The 22198-nt window shown below is 49.3% G+C and overlaps 1 protein-coding gene, 1 non-coding gene and 1 pseudogene across 2 annotated transcripts; 2 read left to right on the top strand and 1 right to left on the bottom strand.

Moving 5' to 3' along the window:
- Positions 1–1764: 1764 nt before the first annotated feature.
- Positions 1765–9471, bottom strand: GATA1 (GATA binding protein 1). Its single transcript, XM_055268104.1, has 6 exons — positions 9416–9471; positions 4724–4962; positions 3832–4209; positions 3585–3730; positions 2756–2881; positions 1765–2283 (listed from the first exon to the last, which is right to left on the bottom strand). The coding sequence occupies exons 2-6, from the start codon at positions 4941–4943 to the stop codon at positions 1912–1914; spliced, it is 1242 nt and encodes a 413-aa protein (XP_055124079.1). The 5' UTR covers positions 4944–4962; positions 9416–9471; the 3' UTR covers positions 1765–1911.
- On the top strand, positions 2082–20488 carry LOC129475786 (3-ketoacyl-CoA thiolase, mitochondrial-like; annotated as a pseudogene).
- On the top strand, positions 19057–19163 carry LOC129476501 (U6 spliceosomal RNA). Its single transcript, XR_008654942.1, has one exon. It is a non-coding gene; the product is annotated as a U6 spliceosomal RNA (small nuclear RNA).
- Positions 20489–22198: the final 1710 nt, after the last annotated feature.

Below are 22198 nucleotides of genomic sequence, written 5' to 3'. Positions count from 1 at the left end.
GATTCCCCTAGAGCTTCAGAGCTAGTCTTCCGTACCAGGCTGGGGGAGCTATACTTATGGGGGTGAGGCCCAGGGCTCCTGAACAAGGTGGGCCAGGCATGTGTCTGGCACAGGTTCTGAAAGGGGTTTTTAGAGGATGGGGCCTCCTGCAGGGTGTGAGGGCTGGGCTTCTGAGGGGAGGCCAGACACGTGTTTTTTTGTGGGATCAAGGCTGTTGTGGACAATGCCCACAATGAGCATAATAGACTCCTGTGATTCTGCAGCAGGCTACTCAGTGGAGCTGGCATGCCCGCTAGCTGATGGGCTGGTGTTCTGTGGACAGCTGCTTACCTATAATATGGTCAGGACCTGTGGGTCCCTGCAACCCCCATATCCAGGGCTCTAAGGAAGAAGCCATAAAGAGCAGTTAAGAGTGAGCAGCACTTATTTGCTGGGCTGGGGGTGTCACCCCATCCAAAATCCACTCCTTAAACTTGGTGGTCAGGGTAAGTTACTCATCAGTTCTGGGCCTCACTCTTCCATTAGTGAAATGACTATGGGTATATTTTCCTCAGAATATTTATTTCAGGCACTAATGAACTAAAGCAACTGGAGCCTCCCAGCCTGCCGCCCGACCCACAGTGAGCCCTCAGGAAAGGGTGCTGCTGGCTGTGGGGAGTGGCTGAGCACATGGACCCCAGGCCAGACTGCCCCGCTGGGCCCCTTGCCACCGGCTGTGTGGCCTCCATTGAGCCACTGAAGCAGTCTGCCTTAGGATGTCCCCTGACTCAGAGTATGCTCCTGTGTATTTGTGAAATTGAGGAACAGACTCCGCTGTGGGGGGAGCAGTTCACCCAGGTGAGTGGGAGTGTTGGGGAAGGGGTTGGCACTGTGTGGAGCGCCCCACCTACTGAGGTTGAAACCACCTCCGGGGGCTGCTTTGTCCCCCTAATCTCCCCCTCTCATTCTCTACCATTTCCCACAGGGCTGCAGGCTGAGCTGGGCTGAGCAAGATAAGACCGCTCCGACAGGAAGACCCACGGACAACCCTGTGCCCCAGCACTGGCCTCTGACCTTGCCAGCTACCATTCCAGCTCCACCCTTCTCCGCGTTCCTTTCCTGAACGTGTCTTTTGTCCCTTGGAAGAGAGTCCCTAACTTATACCCTCTGAAACTCTGCTGTTGAGACCTCCACAAACAAGTGTACACAGAGCTGCTCATGTTGTCAGCCACTCAGAGACACTGTGACATGGCACATGCCACACGTAATGCGCACACACGCACACCCATGCCCATGCACAGGGACTTGCAGCGAAATATTGCCATCACCAGACACACATACACATCCTGACACACGCTTCTTGTTCAACATTCCAAGAATCTTTGTCAGATTCTGTGCCCACCATGTATGCTGTCATGCTGTCTCAAAGGTCCCCCAGCGTCATGCCCAGCCACACGACCACAGCCCTGCACACCTCCTTATCACCTGCTCCAGCACACACACTTCCAGTGTGCTCATAGTCACCCGGCACCACCCCCACCGTCAGCAAGCCCTGCATGGCCTCTTACCATGACATATGGAACCACCTGGACACTTCACAAGAAGTTTCACATAGATTGTTCCAATCACACAACATAACCCTTGGTCACAAAGTGTCACATGTGCCGCCTCAGCCAGCCTCACATGGTCACACATTGCAGCCATGCACTGTCATCAGAGAGCCACAGGCATTGCTACACACTCCACTCGGCTCTGCTGTTCAGCCATACATAGACACACCCACAGTTTCAGGACTTTGGTGGTTTTATTTTACAAAAGCTTTGAAGGTTCAGGCCAGGGGGTGCCTGGGGCCCAGAGACTTGGGTTGTCCAGAATTCTGGCTACAAGAGGAGAAGGACACCACCTCTCCTCTGGAGGCCGTGCTGTGTGCCCTCACGAGCTGAGCGGAGCCACCACAGTAGTGCTGGTGGTGGGGGGCATGGGGCCTGTGGGGAAGGAGCCTGTGGGTGAGCCCAGCAGGGGTCCAGGGAAAGGCATGAGGTGGCTAACAGGCCCTGACAGCACCACGGGGCCCAGGCCTTGGTAGAGATGGGCAGTACCTGGGGGGCCCAGTGTCAGGCCTGAAGCCACCTCCCCACAATTCCCGCTACTGCTGCCCCCAGCCACCACCATAAAGCCACCAGCTGGTCCTTCGGCTGCTCCTGTGCCTCCCAGACTGGAGCCCCGTTTCTTTTTCCCTTTTCCAGATGCCTTGCGGTTTCGAGTCTGAATACCATCCTTCCGCATGGTCAGTGGCCGGTTCACCTGCCAAAAGGGAGGCTGCGGGTGTCCCCAACTCCAGACCTTTGCCTCTCTGTGTGTCAACCAGGGACACCCTCTCTACCCCACTTCTTTCAGGGTAAGATAATTTTGGGGTGCTGAGATTGTCTCAAGGAATCCTGAGGTTGTGAGGCCCTGAGCTAAGGAAAGCCTCCAAGGCTGATAGGAGCTGCCCAAGGTCTAGGGCAGGGGTATGGACATTAGCTGATGCCTGGAGGTGGGGGAGAGGAGAGGAAGGAGGAGGGTGGAGGAGGAGGGAATGGAGAAGGAAGGAGGGAGGGTAATAACAGAGAAGGGGGAAAGTAGAAGAGATGGGGAAAGGGGGAGGAAGGAGGGAAAGGGGAAAGAGGAAAGAGGGTTGTGGGGGAAGAGAGAGGTAGAACAGGAACAGAGTGGGGGGCAGTGTGGTGTGAAGACAGGGAAAGCAGAGGGGTGGCTCCAAGGGGCAGGGCGTCACCTGGTGTAGCTTGTAGTAGAGGCCGCAGGCATTGCACACGGGATCCCCGCTGGCATTTCTCCGCCACAGTGTCGTGGTGGTCGTCTGGCAGTTGGTGCACTGAGTACCTGCCCGTTTGCTGACAATCTAGGGGATGACAGGATGTGAGATCAGCGTCCTGGGGGTGTGGAAGTGGGGGTAAGGGGCTCACAGGGGATGTCAGGAGGACCCAAGAAGTGAGGGTCAGGTTGAAGGCAGAGCTTTGTTTACAGGCTGATGCCTAAGGATTCTGTATGGGGCCAGTACAGGGGTTGCTATCTGGTATAAGGTTCTTTTGTTCTATATTCTATGGGGGACTACACTGGTGGTTCTCAGCTTTGGCTGTGTATCGGAATCACTTGGGGAGCTAAAATATCCTGATGCCCAGGCAACACCCCAGTCCAATTCCATCAACACATCTGGGAGAAGGGACCTGGGGTGATTCCAGTGTGAAGCCAAGGACGAAAACACTGGTGTGCAGGCTGAGGACAAAGGTTTCTGTTTGAAGCTTATAAGGGTAGGTTGAGGACAGGCGCTTCTATAGATCTGGGTTCCTGTACAGGGAAAGGGCGGGAGTTCTCATGCAGGGTGAGGGCAAGGATTTCCATATGGGGTGAGGAGATTTTCCTGTGTAGGATGAAGGCAAGGCTTTCCATGTGATATTGGGACAGGGGTTCCCATACAGGGTGGCCTGCAGTAGCTTCCTGTAAGCATGAGAACAGTGTTGCTATACAATGGGAAGATGCGGCTTCTTGTACAGGGTGAGGACAGGGGTTTCTGTGTATAAGGCGAAGCAGGTCTGCGGTCTTACCAGGCGCTTCTTGGGCCGGATGAGGGGCCTGTTCTGCCCATTCATCTTGTGATAGAGGCCGCAGGCGTTGCATAGGTAGTGGCCTGTCCTGTCCCTCCGCCACAGTGGAGTGGCTGTTGCTCCGCAGTTCACACACTCCCTGGCCTCTGGTGGGGTGAAGAGGAGAAGAGGGAGCTAGGTTCAGCTCAGCTTTACTTTGGGCCACCCCTCCCACCTCAACTTCCCTGTCCTTTTTTGAGTTTCTCACCACAGGGAGGCAGGGGCAGAGTTCCACGAAGCTTGGGAGAGGAATAGGCTGCTGAATTGAGGGGGCTTCCGGTGGGAGAAAAGAAGGTACTGGAAAAGTCAGGGCCCCCATAAGCACTATTGGGGACAGGGAGTGATGAAGGCAGTGCAGGCCCCAGGGTCAAGAGGTCTGGGCTCAGCCGCTCTGTCTTCAAAGTCTCCAGGAAGCTGGTGCTGCCTTTTCCATCCGGATCTTCCACGGCCTGGGGAGGGGAGTCCTCGCGGGTGGGACACACAGTTGAGGCAGGGTAGAGCCCCGTCTTGCCATAGGCCCAGCCGGCATATGGTGAGCCCCCTGGGATCCCCTCCATACAGTTGAGCAATGGGTACACCTGAAAGACTGTTGGGGGCAGGTAGGGACGGAGGAAAGAAGAGGCAAAATCAGTCTAGGGTCAGCCCACGTCAGGGTGCAATGGTTCCCAGCACCCCCAACATGGTGGCCAAGTTCCCAGCTTTTCCACAGGCTACCAGAACAGCTGCTGGCCATTGGATGCTTCCTGGATCCTGACCCCCACTGGTCAGTGTGGCCTCTGCAATAACCTCTGACCATTTCCAAGTGGGCTTTTGAGGATGACTGTTGGGATCTGGAGCTCCACGGATCACTCGACAACTAGGGCAACCACCACATGCTTCCAGTATTGCCTCTCAGTGTGGCCGTCCCAATATGGCAGATTGAGGAGCATTGGAATTCCCAGGTCTGCACTTAACTAGGGAAAGTGGTCAGCACATCCATTTGAGAAGCTTTCAGCGATTTCTGAGATATCCTCACAGTGGTATTCTGACCTAGCCAAGGATCTCTATGGCAACCCCAACAGCACTCAGCCGATGCCAAGACAGCCACCCAATGGAGTTACCTGGGGAGTGTCTGTAGGCCTCAGCGTCCCTGTAGTAGGCCAGTGCCGCAGCTGCAGCGGTGGCTGTGCTCGGGGCAGTGGAGGAAGCTGCTGCATCCAAGCCCTCAGGCCCAGAGGGGAAGAAAACCCCTGAATCTGGCGTGGAGGACACCAGAGCAGGATCCACAAACTGGGGGAGGGGCTCTGAGGTCCCCAGGGACCCCAGGCCAGGGAACTCCATGGAGCCTCTGGATATTAACCTGCGAGGACAGAAGGGGTCCTCAGACACAGAAATCCTCCGCCCCTCACCTCCTTTCACCTGCTCCTCTTCCCTCCTTTCGCCCTCCTCCCACTCCATCACCTCAGTCTCCATATTTCTCCTTCCCACCTCCCCATTCCCCTCCTCCTCCTCACCTTAGTCTCCCCTCTCCTTCCCCTCCTTCTCTTCCTCCCTCTCCTCTCTTTTCCCTCCTGCATCTCCCCCTTCCACTCCTGCGTGCCCCTCCTTTCATCTTCCTCCTCGTTCTCCCCCTCTTGCCATTTGTCTTTCCTCTCCTCCTTCCTCTCGCTCTTCCTCCACTCTCCATCTGCTTCTACCTCTCCCTTCTTCCTTCCATTCTCTCTCTTCTTCCCCCTCTTCCCTTTTCCTCCTCTCTTTCTCCCGTCTCTCTTCTTCCCATCTCTTCTTTGTCCCCCTCTTCCCCACTTCCTTCTCTTTCCACTCTTCTCATTCTCTCCTGCTTCCTTTTTCTCCTCCACCTTCTTCTTTTCCTCCTTGACCTCCTCCTTCTCCTTTCCTGTTTCCCCTCTTCCTTGTCCTCCTTCTCTTTTTGTCTTCATTCTCCTTTTCTACCTTCCTCACACATCTTATCTCCCTCTCCCCCATCCACACACACTTTTTTTTGAGGCAGGGTCTCCTCTGTTGCCAGGCTGGAGTGCAGTGGCATGATCTCTGCTCACTGCAACCACTGCCTCCCGGCAGTGATCCTCCTGCCTCAGCCTCCTGAGTAGCTGGGACTACAGGTGTGTGCCACCAGGCCTGGCTAGTTTTTGTTTCTTTTGTAGAGATGGGGTATGACTCTGTTGCCCAGGCTGGTCTTGAACTCCTGGCCTCAAGTGATCCTCCCACCTCAGCCTCCCAAGTATTGGGATTACAGGTGTGAGCCACCACGTCCGGCCTCTCTTCCCCTGTCTACATCTACTCTCCACTCCTTTCTCCTACTACTCATTTTCTTCTCCCCTCCAATTTCTTCATCCTTCTTCTCCCTTTTCTGTTCATCCTTTTCTCCCTTTCCCCATCTCCTCCATCCCCTCCTCCACTTCCTCTTATTCTCCCCGTCCCCCCATCCTTTCTTCCCTCCCCCTCTAGAAGAGTCTGGGTGAGGGTAGGATGGCGTGCAGGACCAGAGTCCCTTGAGCCTCTTGGTCACTTCCCCCAGGACTTTGGGGTTCACCATCCTCTGCTCCCCAACTTCATCCCTATCTGTTGTATCTTGCCCTCTAACTTTCTCAGAAACCCCATGGTTTCCGGGCTTGACTCCCTCCTCCCTCCACCTCCGTTGCGTCTACAGACAGAAGGCCCCCTTAGTTCCTCCCTACTTCTTGGTTGGGGGGGTCAGTACCCCCCACTGCTTATCTCTGCCTTCCCCGCCCAACTTTTGAAATCACCCCAAGGCCACTGACTTCCTCTGAAGAGAGTGACAGGTGGGAGGTACCTCTACCGGTACCCTCTCCCCTGGGGAGGCCCACCATAGTTCTGCTTTCAGGCTGTTTCAGTTCCCAGGCCTCAGTTTCCCCATCTGCTGTATTGGGGGTGGTAATGGGCTGGGGCTGAGCTGAGACCTGTGGGATGGCCCTTTGCCTCTGTTTGGCCTTGTGTATATCTCTGTCATCTAGCTCTCCACCTCTCTATCCCCTGGGGCTCTTTCCCCTGACTCTGTTCCCTCTCAAGTCTGACTCTGTAGCTTCCCCAGCTTTCTGTGTTTCTATGATATAGCTTGTCTTCTCCTTCTGTGCTTTTTCTTTTTCTTTGAGACCGAGTCTCACTCTGTCACCCAGGCTGGTGTGCAGTGGTGCGATCTCGGCTCACTGCAACCTCAGCCTCCCAGGTTCAAGTGATTCTCGTGCCTCAGCCTCCCTAGTAGCTGGGATTACAGGCACGTGCCACCACACCCAGCTAATTTTTGTATTTTTAGTAAAGACGAGGTTTTGCCATGTTGGCCAGGCTGGTCTTGAACTCCTGACCTCAAGTGATCAGCCCACCTCGGCCTCCCACAGTGCTGAGGTTATAGGTGTGAGCCACCGCGCCTGACCTCTTTCTGTGCTTTTGTAAATGTTTGATGATTTTCTGTCTTCTTTTCTGTCTTCCCATGTTTCTCTCTCTGGCTCTCTCTTTCTGTTACTCTTGCTTTCTCCCTCTCCTCTCCTATCTCTCTGAACATCTCTGCATCTCTCCCACTCTTCCTGCTTGTTTGTCTCTTCCCTCTGTTTCCCTCTCTTTGGGCCCTCTGACCTTATGTCCACGTGTCTCTTACTAGTCCCATACCCCTGACCATACCCAGCCACATGCAGCTCGGGATAAGGAGCCTGGAATGCTGGCCCTGGCCCTATTGTGCTGGCCTGCTCTGTTTCTGTGTCTGTAGGGTGGAGTGACAGGGCTAGACTGGAAGGCTGTCTTCAAACGGCCCCTCACCCCTGCTTACATGACCCATGGTATAGACAGGCTAAGGGGCAGGCCCAGGCTTGGGGGTTGTGCTAGGAAAGAGATGGGCCACAGTGTGCCCACCACCAACACCTTCTCAGCCCCAGGGTGCTTGCTGTTGCTCTCTGAAGAGAGTGTCTTGCTTCCCCATCTTGGTCTCCATCTCTTTCCTCTCTGTCTCTAATTCTGTGTTAGTCTCTATCTCTTCACAGTGCTACCTGCGGGTATCTCTGCATTTCTATCTCCTTTTCTGCTCCTGGGTCTTTCCTTCTTTTTCTCCGGCCGTCTGTCTGTCTCTGTCTCTGACTCGTTGAGTTTCTCTCTCTCTGTTTTTCCTTTCTCTTCATGTCTCTTTTGTCTCTTGCTCTTTGTCTCTGTGTCTCTGTCTCTCTCTTCCCCTCTCTCCCTGTTTTTCCCTCCCTTCCCTGTCTCATTGTGTGTCTTCTGCTGGCTTTCTTTCAACACTATTCCCTCATCCCCTCAACCCCACCTTACCCACCATGACCTCCCTCCAGCCCCACTGCCCCCAACCCCTACACCTCACACCTTGGTGAGTCCAGGGCTGCCCACCCCTCCCATGGCAGGGGCCCAGCCTCCTCACCCCCAGTTATCACTCTCCGGACAGAGATAAAGTTTATCTCGAGGCTGGGGGATATGAAAGCTCCTTATCAGCTGCCCCACTAGAGTAAGTGTTGCCCCAACGGCGGCAGCAGGCAGCAGCCGGCACCCTCCACTCTCCCTCGGCCCCAGCCCCTCACCCCAGGTAACATTCCAATCCCAGCCCTCAAGGGAGGGTCTCACCGGGCTGAAGGGAGCAGATATAAGGTCTAGGGGGCAGATATGGGGCTTAGGGGGAGATAGAGGTGGAGTTTGAAGGTCAGATATGGGGTTAAGTCAGAGAGAGGTTTGGGGTGTAGCCATGGAGTTTGTGGGGAGGCAGATACGGGGGTTTGTGGAGCAGAGACGAGCTTGGAAGTTCAGAGACACATTTTGGGCTCAGGAATAGGTTGTGAAAACAGACGAGGTTGGGGGATCAGAGGCGAAGTTTGAGAGTCAGAAAGTTGAGAAGTAGTGTGGGAGTCAGATTCTGAGGGTCATAGAAAAGTCTGGGGAGTTCAAGGGTTTTTCTGGAGGAGAGATGGAGTTTAGGAGTCAAAGATCTGTTTGGGCAGACAGAATGTGGCTAGTGATTAAAGGGGAGTTTGAGAAGCCAAGATAGAATTGGAGTAGAGAAAGGCTTGGAGCTGGAGAGATTCAGGGAGACAATGAGATGTGTTTTAGGGCTGAGGATAGGGTTTGGGGAAGGCAGACATGAGGGTTCATGTGGCAGAACAGATTTTGGGGAGTTGACTTGGTGTTTGAAGTGACAAAGATATTTTACTGAGCAGGCAGGGAGTTGGGAGAGATAAATGGTTTGGGGAGATGGCAGAGAGAAGTCATTGGGAACAAAGAGTGGGTTTGAGAGGCAAAGATGGTGGTAAGAGGATGGAGCTAGGGTTTGGCGGATCAGAGACAGGTTTGGGGGCTCAGAGAGAGTGGGGCAAAGACAAGGCATTGTAGAGCGGATAAGGGGTTTGGGAGCAGAAAAGTGAGGTTTGGAGGAGAAGTCAGGGAGACAGACAAGTTTGGGTGAGTGGAAATCAGATATGGGACAGGGAAAGGATTTGGGGGGATAAAGTCATGTTTTGGGAGGCAGAGTTAGTGTTTAGGGGAGACAGACCTAGGGGTATAGTGAGCAAAGTGAAGGGATCCAGAGGATATATATACCTTGGACGGAATGGATGAGAGGGCAGAAAGAGGTGGGGTTTAGGGGGTAGATTTGGGGTAGAAATGGGAGTTGGAAAGACAAGTGGGTTGGAGGAGCTGTAAAGGGATTCAGGGCTGGCTGACACTTTGGGGACCAGCTGTGGGTTGGGGAGCCTGGAGCAAGCTGGGGGGGCGGGTGGCCATAAGGGTAGGGGCAGCAGGCCCAGGGTTGCCTTGGTGGGGGCTCTCTGGGGGCTGAGACTGACCTGGGCTGGTGGTTGCAGAGGGTTCGGCCGCCTTGGGGATGTGGCAAGCTCAGTGTGATCCCAGGGGGTGTCCTGGCTGGCCTTGGCTTTGGCCTTTGAGGCTCCCTTCCTCCCTCCCTCCCTTCTCCCTCCTCCCTCCTCCCCAGGGAGTGGCTGGTGCCCCAGTGGGTGGGGCAGTCCAGGGGAGGGGGTGGATCCCATGCTTGTGGGGCACCTCTTGGGCACTGGAGGCCCTCTTCCACCCTCCCTGCCCACCCTGGGGATTCTTGGACCTCGCTCGACCTAGGCTCCCGTGGACTGTAGTATCCAGACAAGCAAAACAGGCTGAAACCAAGATAAATGAAAATGGCAGATATGGTTTCATGACTTTACTGGGCTTTTCAGAGAGTAAAGCCCTTAATGTGTGCGGGGCCGGTGTGGGCTAGACTCCTATGTATGTGCATCTTCCTGGCTGCAGGGAGAGAAGGGATGTGGCTGTACCCATTTTGCAGGTGAGAAGAGTGAGCCTCAGAGAGGTTCTGCTGGATTTGAACTAGAGCCTGTGGGATACCTTGATGACCCAGGCTAAGCCTGCGGGCCAGGCCAGTGCTGGCGGGAGGCAGGGGCACACTCACTCAGTGCCCCACTGGGGCTTACGCCAGCTCCGGCCTGCCCTGGGGCAGCAGATAAGTCTTATCAGATGTAGGCGACTGTGGCTGTTGGCGCCGCAGTAACAGGCTGTCTTGGGGTGAGGGTGTGGGGATAGAAACACCCAGGGACAGTGGCCTCAACTTCTTGCCCGCCATGCTGCCTTGGAGGCGGGAAACTGAGGTGGGAGCCAGGGATGATTCCTCGAGGAGTGGGATGGGGTAGGGAAGGAAAGGGTTGGAGTGGGAGAGACAGAGGCAGAGACAGACAAAAACAGAGATAGGTGGAGAGAGATGGAAATGGGGAGAAAGAGAGTGACAGAGATAAATAGAGAAGGAGACAGATGTGGAAAGAGGCAGAGAGAGGGCACAAAAGAAAAGGAGAGACAAAGAGGGCGAGACACCCGGGGAGAACCAGAGACCATTAAAGACACATAGAGAGAGGCAAAGAGAGAATGAGAGACGGAGATGGACAGAAGTGACAGATAAAACCTGAAAGGGAAAGAGGCCAAAGACACAAGTGGAGAACTGAGAAGGGAGACAGAGACAGAGGGATATTCAGAGACAGACTCAGAAGAAGGTCATGAGATGGCAGACTGGATCACACCCTGGGCATGTGGTGCCCATGCAGGTGGGATGGGGGGATGTGGATTGATGTAGCCTGTGGCTCTGCCCTCAGCCCTCAGCAGGGGACAACCAGAATGTGGCTAGGCCTCCGCACCCCAGTCCCCACACTCCTGCCCTGCTCCACCTCCTCCAAATATTAATGACAACAACCACAGTGTCTCATAGACCTCGCATAGACCTGTACCTAACCTGAGCACTTTTTCTATATGAAAGCATCTGACACACATGCACACATGGGACAAGGAGCTGTCCTGCGCACCTAGTCTACAGATGGGGAGACTGAGACCTACAAAGGGCAGAGGCCGAGGGTGGAGCCCCAGGTCAGTGGGGTCGGCTTGCCCACTGGCCCACCCTGGAGGGATCTTACCATTCTCATCTCACTCCTCTGAGCCTCAGTGTCCTCATATGCAAAGTGGGAGATTTGAGGAGGAAAGAGAGCAAGCCCATGAATTCCTATTTATTGAGCTCCTGCTGGTGTGCCACGCCCCGTGCTGAACCCTCATCAGTAATAAGGAGAACGAATACAAAGACACCTCTGACTTAAGTGGCAGTGGTGTCAGGAGATGGACTCTAGAGCCAGCTCATCCTCATTCATAGACTGCCCTAACCACTAATAGATCGGGTGACCTTGGGAGAGTTACCATCCCCTCTGGAATTTAGCTCCTCATCTGTAAAAATGGGGTAATAATATACCCCAATAAGCCACTCCATGCAGTGACTGGGGAGACTAAATGAGCTTTAACCCATGTTACATGATTTTAACTTACTTCAATCTGAAATCTCAATAAATATTAAGTATCCCTATTTATTTATTGAGTACCTACTGCATACAAGGGAGAGTACACAGCCTTTTCTAACCCTACTACTACTTATAGTACTAATGCTAATAATATACTGACACTAAGAGTAATACCAATATTAATTGTAATATTGATGCTGACACTAAAACTAATTTTATTTCTTTAAATTTATGATCGACACATAATAGTTATACATATATATGGGGTAAAGCATGATGTTTTGATACATGTATACATTGTGTAGTGATCAAATCAAGGTAATTAGCATATTCATCACCTTAAACATTTATCTTTTCTTTGTGATGAGAACATTCAAAAACAGCTCTTTTAGCTATTTTGAAATACACATTTATTGTTGACTCTAGTCATTGTACTGTGCATTAGAACACCAGAACTTATGCCTCCTATCTAACTGTAGCTTTGTACCCATTGACAGCCTCTCCCCATCCCTCCCTGCCTCCTACCCTCCCATCTGCTGGTAACCACTATTCTACTCTCTATTTCTATGAGGACATACTAATTTTCATAGTAATACTCATCTAATGCTAATACTAATTTTAATCTAACACTAATACTATTATTAATACTAATACTAATTCTAAAACTATTCTAATTCTAACAACAATAGTGATAATGATACATACCAAATATTTTTTGGGGACAATGTCTCACTATGTCACTCAGGCTGGAGTGCAGTGACAATCTCGGCTCACTGCAGCCTCCACCTCCTGGGCTCAAGCAATCCTCCCACCTCAACCTCCTGAGGAGCTGGGACTTCAGGTGCACGCCACCACACCCAGCAAAAAATTTTTTTTTCAATAGAGATGAGATCTTGCTATGTTGCCCAGGCTTGTTTAATTCTGATATTAATACTAGCATTAATAGACTAATAATAACAGCAGCGGCATTGTTTGCTGAGTGACCCCAGGCACTATGCTAAGCGCTTTCCACCCATAATTCTATCGCATTCTCACCAGCTCCTTGTGCAAGTGTGTATAATTGCCCTCACCTCCAGACTGGATCTACATAGGTGTGTGGAAATGAAGATGTTCCTCCAGGGCCCTGGGTTCTTGTCTCAACTCTGACACTGATTTGCTGTGTGATTCCTGGGCCAGACGCCCTCTGAGCCTCAGTTTCTTCATCTGGAAAACGGGTACAGTCCTAGCCCGCTACGTGGATAGGAATCACTCAGCACAGGGCCTGCTGGCACACCATAAATGGTGTGCTCTGTAAATGGGAATTCTCATCATCATCATTATTATTAGAAGCAGCGGTCGCAACATAGAGAAATCTGTCCTCACAGGGAATGGCAGGCTGGAGGCATGTCTAAGAGCTAAGACAAGGGTTTGGCCGCTGGACTCACCCCATTTCTTCATTTCTGGAGAGCACAGAGGGCTGAGGAAGAGAAGCCAAGGGTGAGGAGTGGGGCGCCCCAGAGCCCTGCCTCCAGCAAGAGCTGGAAACCCCGAGGCTGTGAGGCCAGTCCTCACCCCATTCCCTCCCCCATCCCCGTGGAGGGGGCGCAGGCTCAGAAGTCTGCGGCAACAGTTCAGCCAGCAAGGAGGCAGCTGGGAGTGGGCAGATAAGAGAATCAGCGGGGCCAGATCAGGCTTTGGGGGAGACGAGGGCAGGGGCGGGGGTGGGGTGTCCTGGCCGCGCGTCTTCTCCGTCAGGCTTAAGTTTGAGACTCTTCTTCAATGTCCTCTCTTCTCGGAAGCCTTCCCTGACTGGCTCACCCCCTCCTGGTATCTTCTGGGGTTCTAGAGCCCCTGCTTGGTCCAGGCCCCATGGCATTTGTACTGTTTGTGCCTCTTCTGTACTGTGGAGCCCATCAGGGTGGGGACAAAGCCTGACAGACTGTGGTGTCAAAAGCACCAAGGCAAATGTCAACCAAAGCCTGGCTAAGGAGTCAAGCGTTTGCCCTCAGAAACAAACTGTTAGTTGACTGTTTTAAAAAATGGAAAGTATAAAGGGTGCTGTAACAAGCATCTACTTTTGTCAAACATTAATATTTTGCCTTATTGACTTCAGATTGTTTTTAGAAGATATGCGATATTACAGATGCTCTTGTACTGATTCCATTTCCCTCCCTCCTTCTACTGCCTTGAGCTTGGTGTTTATCTTCCTCATGAGTATTTTTACTCCATCACTCCATATGTTGGTACCCATAAACACCATATGATACCCGGGGTTTTTTTGACCTGTTTTTGCACTTCATGGAAATGGAAGCACATCATACAGTATGTGCTGCTTTTGCTTGGCATAATGTCTGTGACATTCTTCCACATTGTCGTGTGTATCAATAGTTCATTCTTTTTTTTCTTTTTCTGTTTATTGAGACATAATTCACATACCATAAAATTTGCTCTTAACCATAAAATTCACTCTTAAGATGTATAGTAAAGCAATTAGTATATTCACGAGGTTGTGTAACTATCCACTACCTAATTCCAGAACATTTTCATCACCCCCAAAAGGAACCCTGTATCTATTAACATATACCCTCCCATTCCATTTCCCTCTCCTCCCATCCCCGGGCCATCACAAATCTCTTTGTCTCTATGAATTTGTCTGTTTTGGACATTTCATATAAATGCAGTCATATAATATGTGGCCTTTTGTAACTGCCTTCTTTTACTTCACATAAATTTTTTAAGGTTCATTCATATTGTAGCATGTATCAGTACTTCATTCATTTTCATGACTGAATAATATTCCATTGTATGAAAATACCTACTACATTATAGCTAGGATGCGGTGGCTCACACCTGTAATCTCAGCACTTTGGGAGGTTGAGGTGGGTGGATTGCTTGAGCCCAGGAGTTCGAGACCAGCCTGGGCAGCATAGCAAGAACACGTGTCTACAAAAAAGAAAAATTAGCCTGGTGTGGTGATGCATGCCTGTGGTCCCAGCTACTTGGGGGGCTCAGGTGGGAGGATCAGCAAGTTGAGGCTACAGTGAGCCATGACTGCACCACTGTACTCCAGCCTGGGCAACAGAGTGAGACCCTGTCTCAAAAGATAAAAGGAAAAAGAAATACCACATTATGCTTATCCATTCACCCATTGATGGACTCTTGGCTATCACGAATAATGCTGCTATGAACATTCATGTGAAAGTTTTTATGTGGACGTATGTTTTTCATTTTCTTGGGTATATAATTAGGAAGGGAACTGCGGGGTGATATGGTAATTCTGTTTAACTTTCTGAGGAACTGCAAATGTTCTCCACAGCTGCCGTACGGGAGTTCAAATTTAAATTTAACCACATTCTCTCCGACACTTACTTTCTTTCTTTCTTTCTTTCTTTCTTTCTTTCTTTCTTTCTTTCTTTCTTTCTTTCTTTCCTTTCTCTCTCTCTTCTTTTCTCTTTCTTTTTTTCTTTCTTTCTTTCTTTTTTCTTTTTCTTTTTCTTTTTTGTTTGGCAGGGTCTCACTCTGTTCCCCAGGCTGGAGTACAGTGGTGCAATCATGGCTCACTGTAGCCTCAACTTGCTGATCCTCCCACCTCAACCTCCTGGGTGACATGATCTCTGCTCACTGCAGCCTCAACCTCCTGGGTTCAAGTGATCCTCCCACCTCAACCTCCTGAGTAGCCAGGACTACAGGTGCATGCCATCACACCCAGCTAAATTTTTGTAATTTTTTGTAGAGGTGGGATTTTCACCATGTTGCCTATGCTAGTCTCAAACTACTGGGCTCAGGCAATCTGCCTGCCTTGGCCTTGCAAAGTGCTGGAATTACAGGCTACCACGCCTGGCCTCCAACACTTTTTATTGTCCCTCTTTTTGATTCTAGCCATCCTACTGGGTGTGGGTGTGAAGTGGTATCTCGTTATGGTTTTGATTTGCATTTCCCTGTGACCACTGATGTTGAGCATCTTTTCATAAACTTGTTGGTCATTTATCTTCTTCTTCTTCTTTTTTTTTTTTTTTGAGATGTAGTCTTGCTCTGTCACCCAGGCTGGAGTGCAGTGGCACGATCTTGGCTCACTGCAGCCTCCACCTGCTGGGTTCAAGTGATTATCCTGCTTCAGTCTTCTGAGTAGCTGGGATTACAGGCACCCGCCACCATGCCTGGCTAATTTTTGTATTATTAGGAGAGATGGGGTTTCACTATGTTGGCCAGGCCGGTCTCGAACTCCTGACCACAAGTGATCCATCCGCCTCAGCCTTCCAAAATGCTGGGATTACAGGCATAAGCTACCATGCCCAGCCCATTTATTTTCTTTGGAGAAGTGTTTATTTAAATCCTTTGCCCATTTTGAATTGGGTTATTTGTCCTTTTATTGTTGAGTAGTAAGAGTTCTTTATGTATTCTGGATACTAGACTCTTTTTAGATATGTGATTTTCAAATATTGTCTTTTGTAGGTTGTCTTTTCACTTTTTTTTTTTTTTTGTGACAGGGTCTCACTTTGTCACCCAGGCTGGAGTGCAGTGGGGGTGAACGTGGCTCACTGAGACCTTGACCCCCCAGGCTCAAGTGATCCTCCTGCCTCAGTCCCCCAAGTAGCTGGGACTACAGGTGCATGCCACCATTCCTGGCTAATTTTCGTATTTTTTGCAGAGATGGGGTTTCACCATGTTGCCCAGGCTGGTCTTGAACTCCTGGGCTCAAGCAATCCACTCACCTCAGCCTCACAAAGTGGTGAGATTACAGGCGTGAGCCACTGCGTCCAGCCAGAAAGCTTATAGTTTTGATGAACTCCAGTGTGTCTATTTTTTCTTTGGCTGCTTATGCTTTAGATGTCACATCTAAGAAACCATTGCCTAATCCAAGGTCACAAAGACTTATGCCTGTTTTCTTCTAAAGCAGCGGTCCCCAACTTTTTGGCACCAGGAACCGGTTTTGTGGAAGACAATTTTTTTCCACAGAAGTGGGGATGTTTTCAGGATGATTCAAGCGCGTTATGTTAGAGTCTCATAAGGAGTGCACAACCTAGATCCCTTGCATGCACAGTTCACAATAGGGTTTGAGCTCCTAAGAGAATCTAATGCTGCAGCTAATTTGACAGGAGGCGGGGCTCAGCTTCATGAATGGCAGCAAGCCGCAGCTCACCTCCTGTTGTATGGCCCAGTTTCTAAAAGACCACACAGATGGGTTTGTGGCCTGGGGGTTAGTGACCCCCGTTCTAAAAGTTTTATGGTTTTTAGCTCTTACATTTAGGTCTTTGATCTGTTTTGAGTTGTTTTTTGTATATGGTATGAGGAAGGGGTCCCACTTTATTCTTTTGCATGTGGATACTCAGCTGTCTCAGCACCATTTGTTGAAAGGAGCATTCTTTCCCCATTGAATGGTCTTGGTACACTTGTCAAAAATCAATTGCTAGCTGGACACAGTGGCTCACACCTGTAATCCCAGCATTTTGGGAGGCCAAGGCAGGAGGATCACTTGAACCCAGGAGTTCAGCCTGTCCAACACAGTGAGACCCTGTCTCTACAAAAAGTTTTTTAAAAATTAGCTGAGCACGGTGGTGCATGCTTGTAGTCCCAGCTACTTGGGAGGCTGAGGTGGGAGTATCACTTAGCCCAGGAGTTTGAGGCTGCAGTGAGCTGTGTTTGTGACTGGGCAACAGAGCAAGTCCCTGTCTCAAAAAAATCAGTTGCCTATAATGTATGAATTTATTTCTGGACTTTCAATTCTATTTCGTTAATTTATGTGTATGTTTTTATGCCAGTAGCACATGGTCTTGATTACTGTAGCTATATAGTAAGTTTTTAAACTGGAAGGTACGAGTCCTCCAACTTTGTTTTTCTTTTTCAAGATTGCTGTATTTTGGGCGCCTAGCACTCCCATGTGAATCAGCTTATCAGTTCTGCAAAGAAGCAAGCTGGGATTCTGATAGGGATTGCATCAAGTCTGTAGATCAATTTGGGGAGTATTGCCATCTTAACACTATAAAGTCTTCCAATCCATGAACATTTGATGTCTTTCTATTTATTTAGGACTTCTTTAAGTTCTTTCAATAATATTTTATGGTTTTCAGTGTGTAAGTCTTGCCCTTCTTTCATTCATTTTGTTACTAAGTATTTTATTCATTTTGAAGCTATTGTAAATGGAATAGTTTTCTTAATTTCACTTTTGGATTGTTAATTGCTAGCATATATCGTTAAGCTTTGTATAATCTTGTATCATACAAAATCTTATATCCTGCAACCTTGCTGTAATGGTTATGCACTAACGGGGCTCTAATGGTTTTATGGTGGATTCCTTAACATTTTCTATGTATAAGATCATGTAATCTGCATATAGGGATAGTTTTACTTCTTCCTTTCCAATATGGATACCTTTTATTTCTTTTTGTTGCCTAATTGCCCCAGGTAGAGCATCCAATACAATGTTGAAAAAACATGGTAAGAAGGGGCATCCTTGTGTTGTTCCTTTCCAACTTTCACCATTAAGTATGATGTTAGCTGTGGGTTTTTTGTGGATGTCCTTTATCGAGTTGAGGAAGTTCTCTTCTATTCCTAGTTTGTTGAGTGTTTTTATCATGAAGGAGTGTTGAATTTTGTCAAATGATTTTTCTGCATCTCCTGAAAAGATCATGTGGTGTTTGTTCTTTATTATATTAATATGATGCATTATATTGATTGATTTTCATTAGTTGACCAAACCTTGCATTCTTGGGATAAATTCCACTTGGCTGTGGTGTATAATCCTTTTATATGTTGCTGGATTCTACTTACTTGTATTTTATTGAGGATTTTTACATCTATACTTAGGTATTGGTCTGTAGTTTTCTTGTGATATCTTTGTCTAGTTTTCTTATCAGAGTAATGCTGGCCTCATAAGTTCGTTCCCTTTTATTGAAAGTAATATTTCATGGAATGGATATACCACATTTTGTTTAACCACTAATCTGTTGATGAACATTTGCATTGTTTCTAGTTTCTTTCCCTATTATAGCAAATCTGCAATTCATAAACTCATATTCCTCTCTCTGTGCACACCTGTGAAGGAGTTTCTCGGGGGAGGAGGGAGGAAATATCAGAGCATCTACCCATTCATCCATCTACCTACCCACTCACCCATCCACCCATCTGTTCCTTCCTTCCTTCCTCTATTCCTTCATTTTCTCTTTCCTTTCATCCATAAATCATCCATCTTCAGGCATATAATGTCTGCGTCCATGGCAAATTGTCTTTTAGAATGAGGCAGAAAACCCCTTTCCTTTTTTTTCCACTGCCAGAAAATGCTACAGGTTTTAGGAAAGCCTTTTACTTGCAAAAACTCATATCTTCACACTCCCTCTCTTCGCAGCACTTTTGGGGCTCCTTGGCGGTTCATTCACAGGGTCTGGCTGAACTACCCTCGGAAGACTATTTAGCAACCAGAGTCCAGAAGACCAGGAGCTCCTTTACTTCAGGAGACTCTCACACATGCTCCTCCATCCATCACTCCTTCACTCAGGAATCCGCACACTTCCCTTCCCACTTGCCTGACTCATCTGTCTGTCCCTTCTCTTGTTTTAGAACCCAAAATGTCCTCAGGCCTCTTCTCTAGCTGACATCCTCTTTTTTGTTGAACTCATCCAGTCCCTATCTTCAAAATATCTCCAGAATCTAACCATTTTAAAAAAATCATCTCCATGCTTGCTTCGGCAGCACATATACTAAAATTGGAACGATACAGAGAAGATTAGCATGGCCCCTGCGCAAGGATGACATGCAAATTCGTGAAGCGTTCCATATTTTTTTGGCAAGGCATGTTGGTTTGCTTGTGGGAATCCCAAAGGAGACCCCAGCTCTCATGATTAATAGGCTCTGTGGTTCTGGTTTTCAGTCCATTGTGAATGGGTGTTAGCAAATTTGTGTTAAAGAAGCTGAAGTTGTTTTATGCAGAGGAACCGAAAGCATGAGCCAAGCTCCCTACTGTGTCAGAAATGTGCGTTTTGGAACGAAGCTTGGATCAGATATCAAGCTGGAAGATTCTTTACCGGTAGGATTAACAGATCAGCGTGTCCAGCTCCCCATGGCAATGACTGCAGAGAATCTTGCTGTAAAACATTAAATAAGCAGAGAAGAATGTGACAAATACGCCCTGCAGTCACAGCAGAGATGGAAAGCTTCTAATGATGCTGGCTACTTTAATGATGAAATGGCACCAATTGAAGTGAAGACAAAGAAAGGAAAACAGACAGTGCAGGTAGATGAGCATGCTGGGCCCCAAACAACCCTGAAATAGTTACAGAAACTTCCTCCAGTATTCAAGAAAGATGGAACTGTCACTGCAGGGAATGCATCGGGGATAGCTGATGGTGCTGGAGCTGTTATCATAGCTAGTGAAGATGCTGTTAAGAAACATAACTTCACACCACTGACAAGAATTTTGGGCTGCTTTGTATCTGGATGTGATCCTTCTATCATGGGTATTGGTCCTGTCCCTGCTATCAGTGGGGCACTGAAGAAAGCAGGACTGAGTCTTAAGAACATGGATTTGGTAGAGGTGAATGAAGCTTTTGCTCCCCAGTAATTGGCTGTTGAGAAGAGTTTGGATCTTGACGTAAGTAAAACCAATGTGAATGGAGGAGCCATTGCTTTGGGTCACCCACTGGGAGGATCTGGATTGGTTCATGAATTAAGGCATCAAGGTGGAATATATGCCGTTGGATCAGCTTGCACTGGAAGTGGCCACGGTATTGCTGTCATCATTCAGAGCACAGCCTGAAGAGACCAATGAGCTCACTGTGACCCACTCTTACTCTACTTGGCCAGGCCACAGTAAAACAAGTGACCTTCAGAGCAGCTGCCACAACTGGCCATGCCCTGCCATTCAAACAGTGATTGAGTTTGATCAAGCCATGGTGATACAAAAATGCATTGATCATGAATAGGAGCCCATGCTAGAAGTACGGTCTCTCAGATTTGTACCAGTGAAATATGATGTATTTCTGAACTAAAACTCAACTATAGAAGACGTTAAAAGAAATTGTATTCCTGCCAAGTAACCACCACTTCTGCCTTAGATAATATGATTATAAGGAAATCAAATAAATGTTGCCTTAACTTCAAAAGAAAAAATCATCTCCTGGCTGAGTGCAGTGGCTCACGCCTGTAGTCCCAGCAGTTTGGGAGGTTGAGGCAGGAGGATTTTTTTTTTTTTTGAGACAGAGTCTCCCTGTGTCGCCCAGGCTGGAGTGCAGGGAAATGATCTCAGCTCACTGCAAGCTCCACCTCCCGGGTTCACGCCGTTCTCCTGCCTCAGCCTCCCAAGTAACTGGGACTACAGGCGCCCGCCCCATGCCTGGCTAATTTTTTGTATTTTTAGTAGAGATGGGGTTTCACCGTGTTAGCCAGGATGGTCTTGATCTCCTGATCTCGTGATCTGCCCGTCTCAGCCTCCCAAAGTGCTGGGATTATAGGTGTGAGCCACTGCGCCCGGCAGGAGGATCTCTTGAGGCCAGGAGTTTGACACCAGCCTGAGCAACATAGCGAGACCCCGACTCTACCAAAAAACAACAGCAACAACAACAAAAAACCCAAACAAATAAAAATCACTTCCCCTGTCCCCACCATCACACTTGCGTGGACCACTGCAGGGGCCTCCCCCTCACTGGTAGCCTGTTTCACCTTCGCCCTGACAGTCTATTTTCCATGCAGCGGCCAGAGGGAACCTGTTAAATCCTAAATCAGATCACGTCCCTCCTCTGCCCACAACCCTCCTTCAGCTGCCTGTCGCTCATAGTAAAAGACAAAGTCCTCGCCCTGGCCTGCCAGACCCCACCCATCTGTACCCCTTGCTTCCCCAACTGGCGTCTTTGCTGTTCCTCACACACACCAGGCACATTCATGCATCAGGGCCTTTGCACTGGCTGATGCCTCTGCCTGGTGTGCCCTTCCTCCACTGGCTATCTGTGTGGCTCACTCCCTCATCTCTTCAGATCTGTGCTGAAGACCCTTCTCAGTCACACTTTCCGGGACCACCTCATTAGACATCAGAAGCTGCCCTAGCAATTTTTTTTTTTCAAGTCAGAGTCTCGCTCTGTCACCCAGGAAGGAGTACAGTGGTGCGATCTCGGCTCACTGCAATCTCTGCCTCCAGGTTCAAGCAATTCTGGTGCCTCAGCCTCCCGAGTAGCTGGGACTGCAGGCATGCGCCACCACACCCAGCTAATTTTTGTATTTTTAGTAGACACGGGGTTTTGCCATGTTGGCCAGGCTGGTCTGAAACTCCTGACCTCAGTGATCCACCTACCTCGGCCTCCCAAAGTGCTGGGATTACAGGCGTGAGCCACTGTGTCCAACCTGCCCCAACAGTTTTTATCTGCATTCCCTCTTTTCCATGTTTTCTTTTTCTCCAAACCATTTACCAGCCTGTAACATACTTAATATTTTACCTACTTAGTTTTCTTTGTTTTCTTTCTCTCCTACTAGAATGGCAACTCCACCAACAGGGGTATGCTTATCGCTTTTGCTCAATGCTGTCTCTCCAGTGCCTGGAGCAGGGCCTGGCACACAGTAGGTGTTTAACATACGTATTTTAGTTGACTGAATGGTGGAGGGGGGACAGAAACAGGAAATTTGACCTCATCCCACCTACCCTGCCACGAGCTATGCTTCAATTGAGATGATTTGGCTTATTTACTTATTTTGTGGAGGGGGGTGTCTCACTATGTTGCTCAGGCTGGTCTCGAATTCTTTGATCTACTAGATCCAAAGGTAGAAAGTGCTAAATACCCTGAGGGTGAGACTAGAGAAGGCTCTCCTGAAAGAGGTAGTATTGCCTGGTGC

The sequence above is a fragment of the Symphalangus syndactylus genome, chromosome X, assembly GCF_028878055.3.
Source record: "Symphalangus syndactylus isolate Jambi chromosome X, NHGRI_mSymSyn1-v2.1_pri, whole genome shotgun sequence".
Taxonomy (NCBI): Eukaryota; Metazoa; Chordata; class Mammalia; order Primates; family Hylobatidae; genus Symphalangus; species Symphalangus syndactylus.
Note: the sequence above shows the minus strand (reverse complement) of the source record. Positions and strands in the feature narration are given on the sequence as shown.

Bases quoted from the DNA above. Each gene is read 5' to 3' on its own strand.
- GATA1 (XM_055268104.1), bottom strand. From the start codon at position 4,943: ATGGAGTTCCCTGGCCTGGGGTCCCTGGGGACCTCAGAGCCCCTCCCC. The intron at 4,210-4,723 runs GTAACTCCATTG...TGCCCCCAACAG, and splicing joins GGCCTACAGACACTCCCCAG to TCTTTCAGGTGTACCCATTG. The intron at 2,882-3,584 runs GTAAGACCGCAG...GTCATCCCCTAG, and splicing joins TCCGGCCCAAGAAGCGCCTG to ATTGTCAGCAAACGGGCAGG.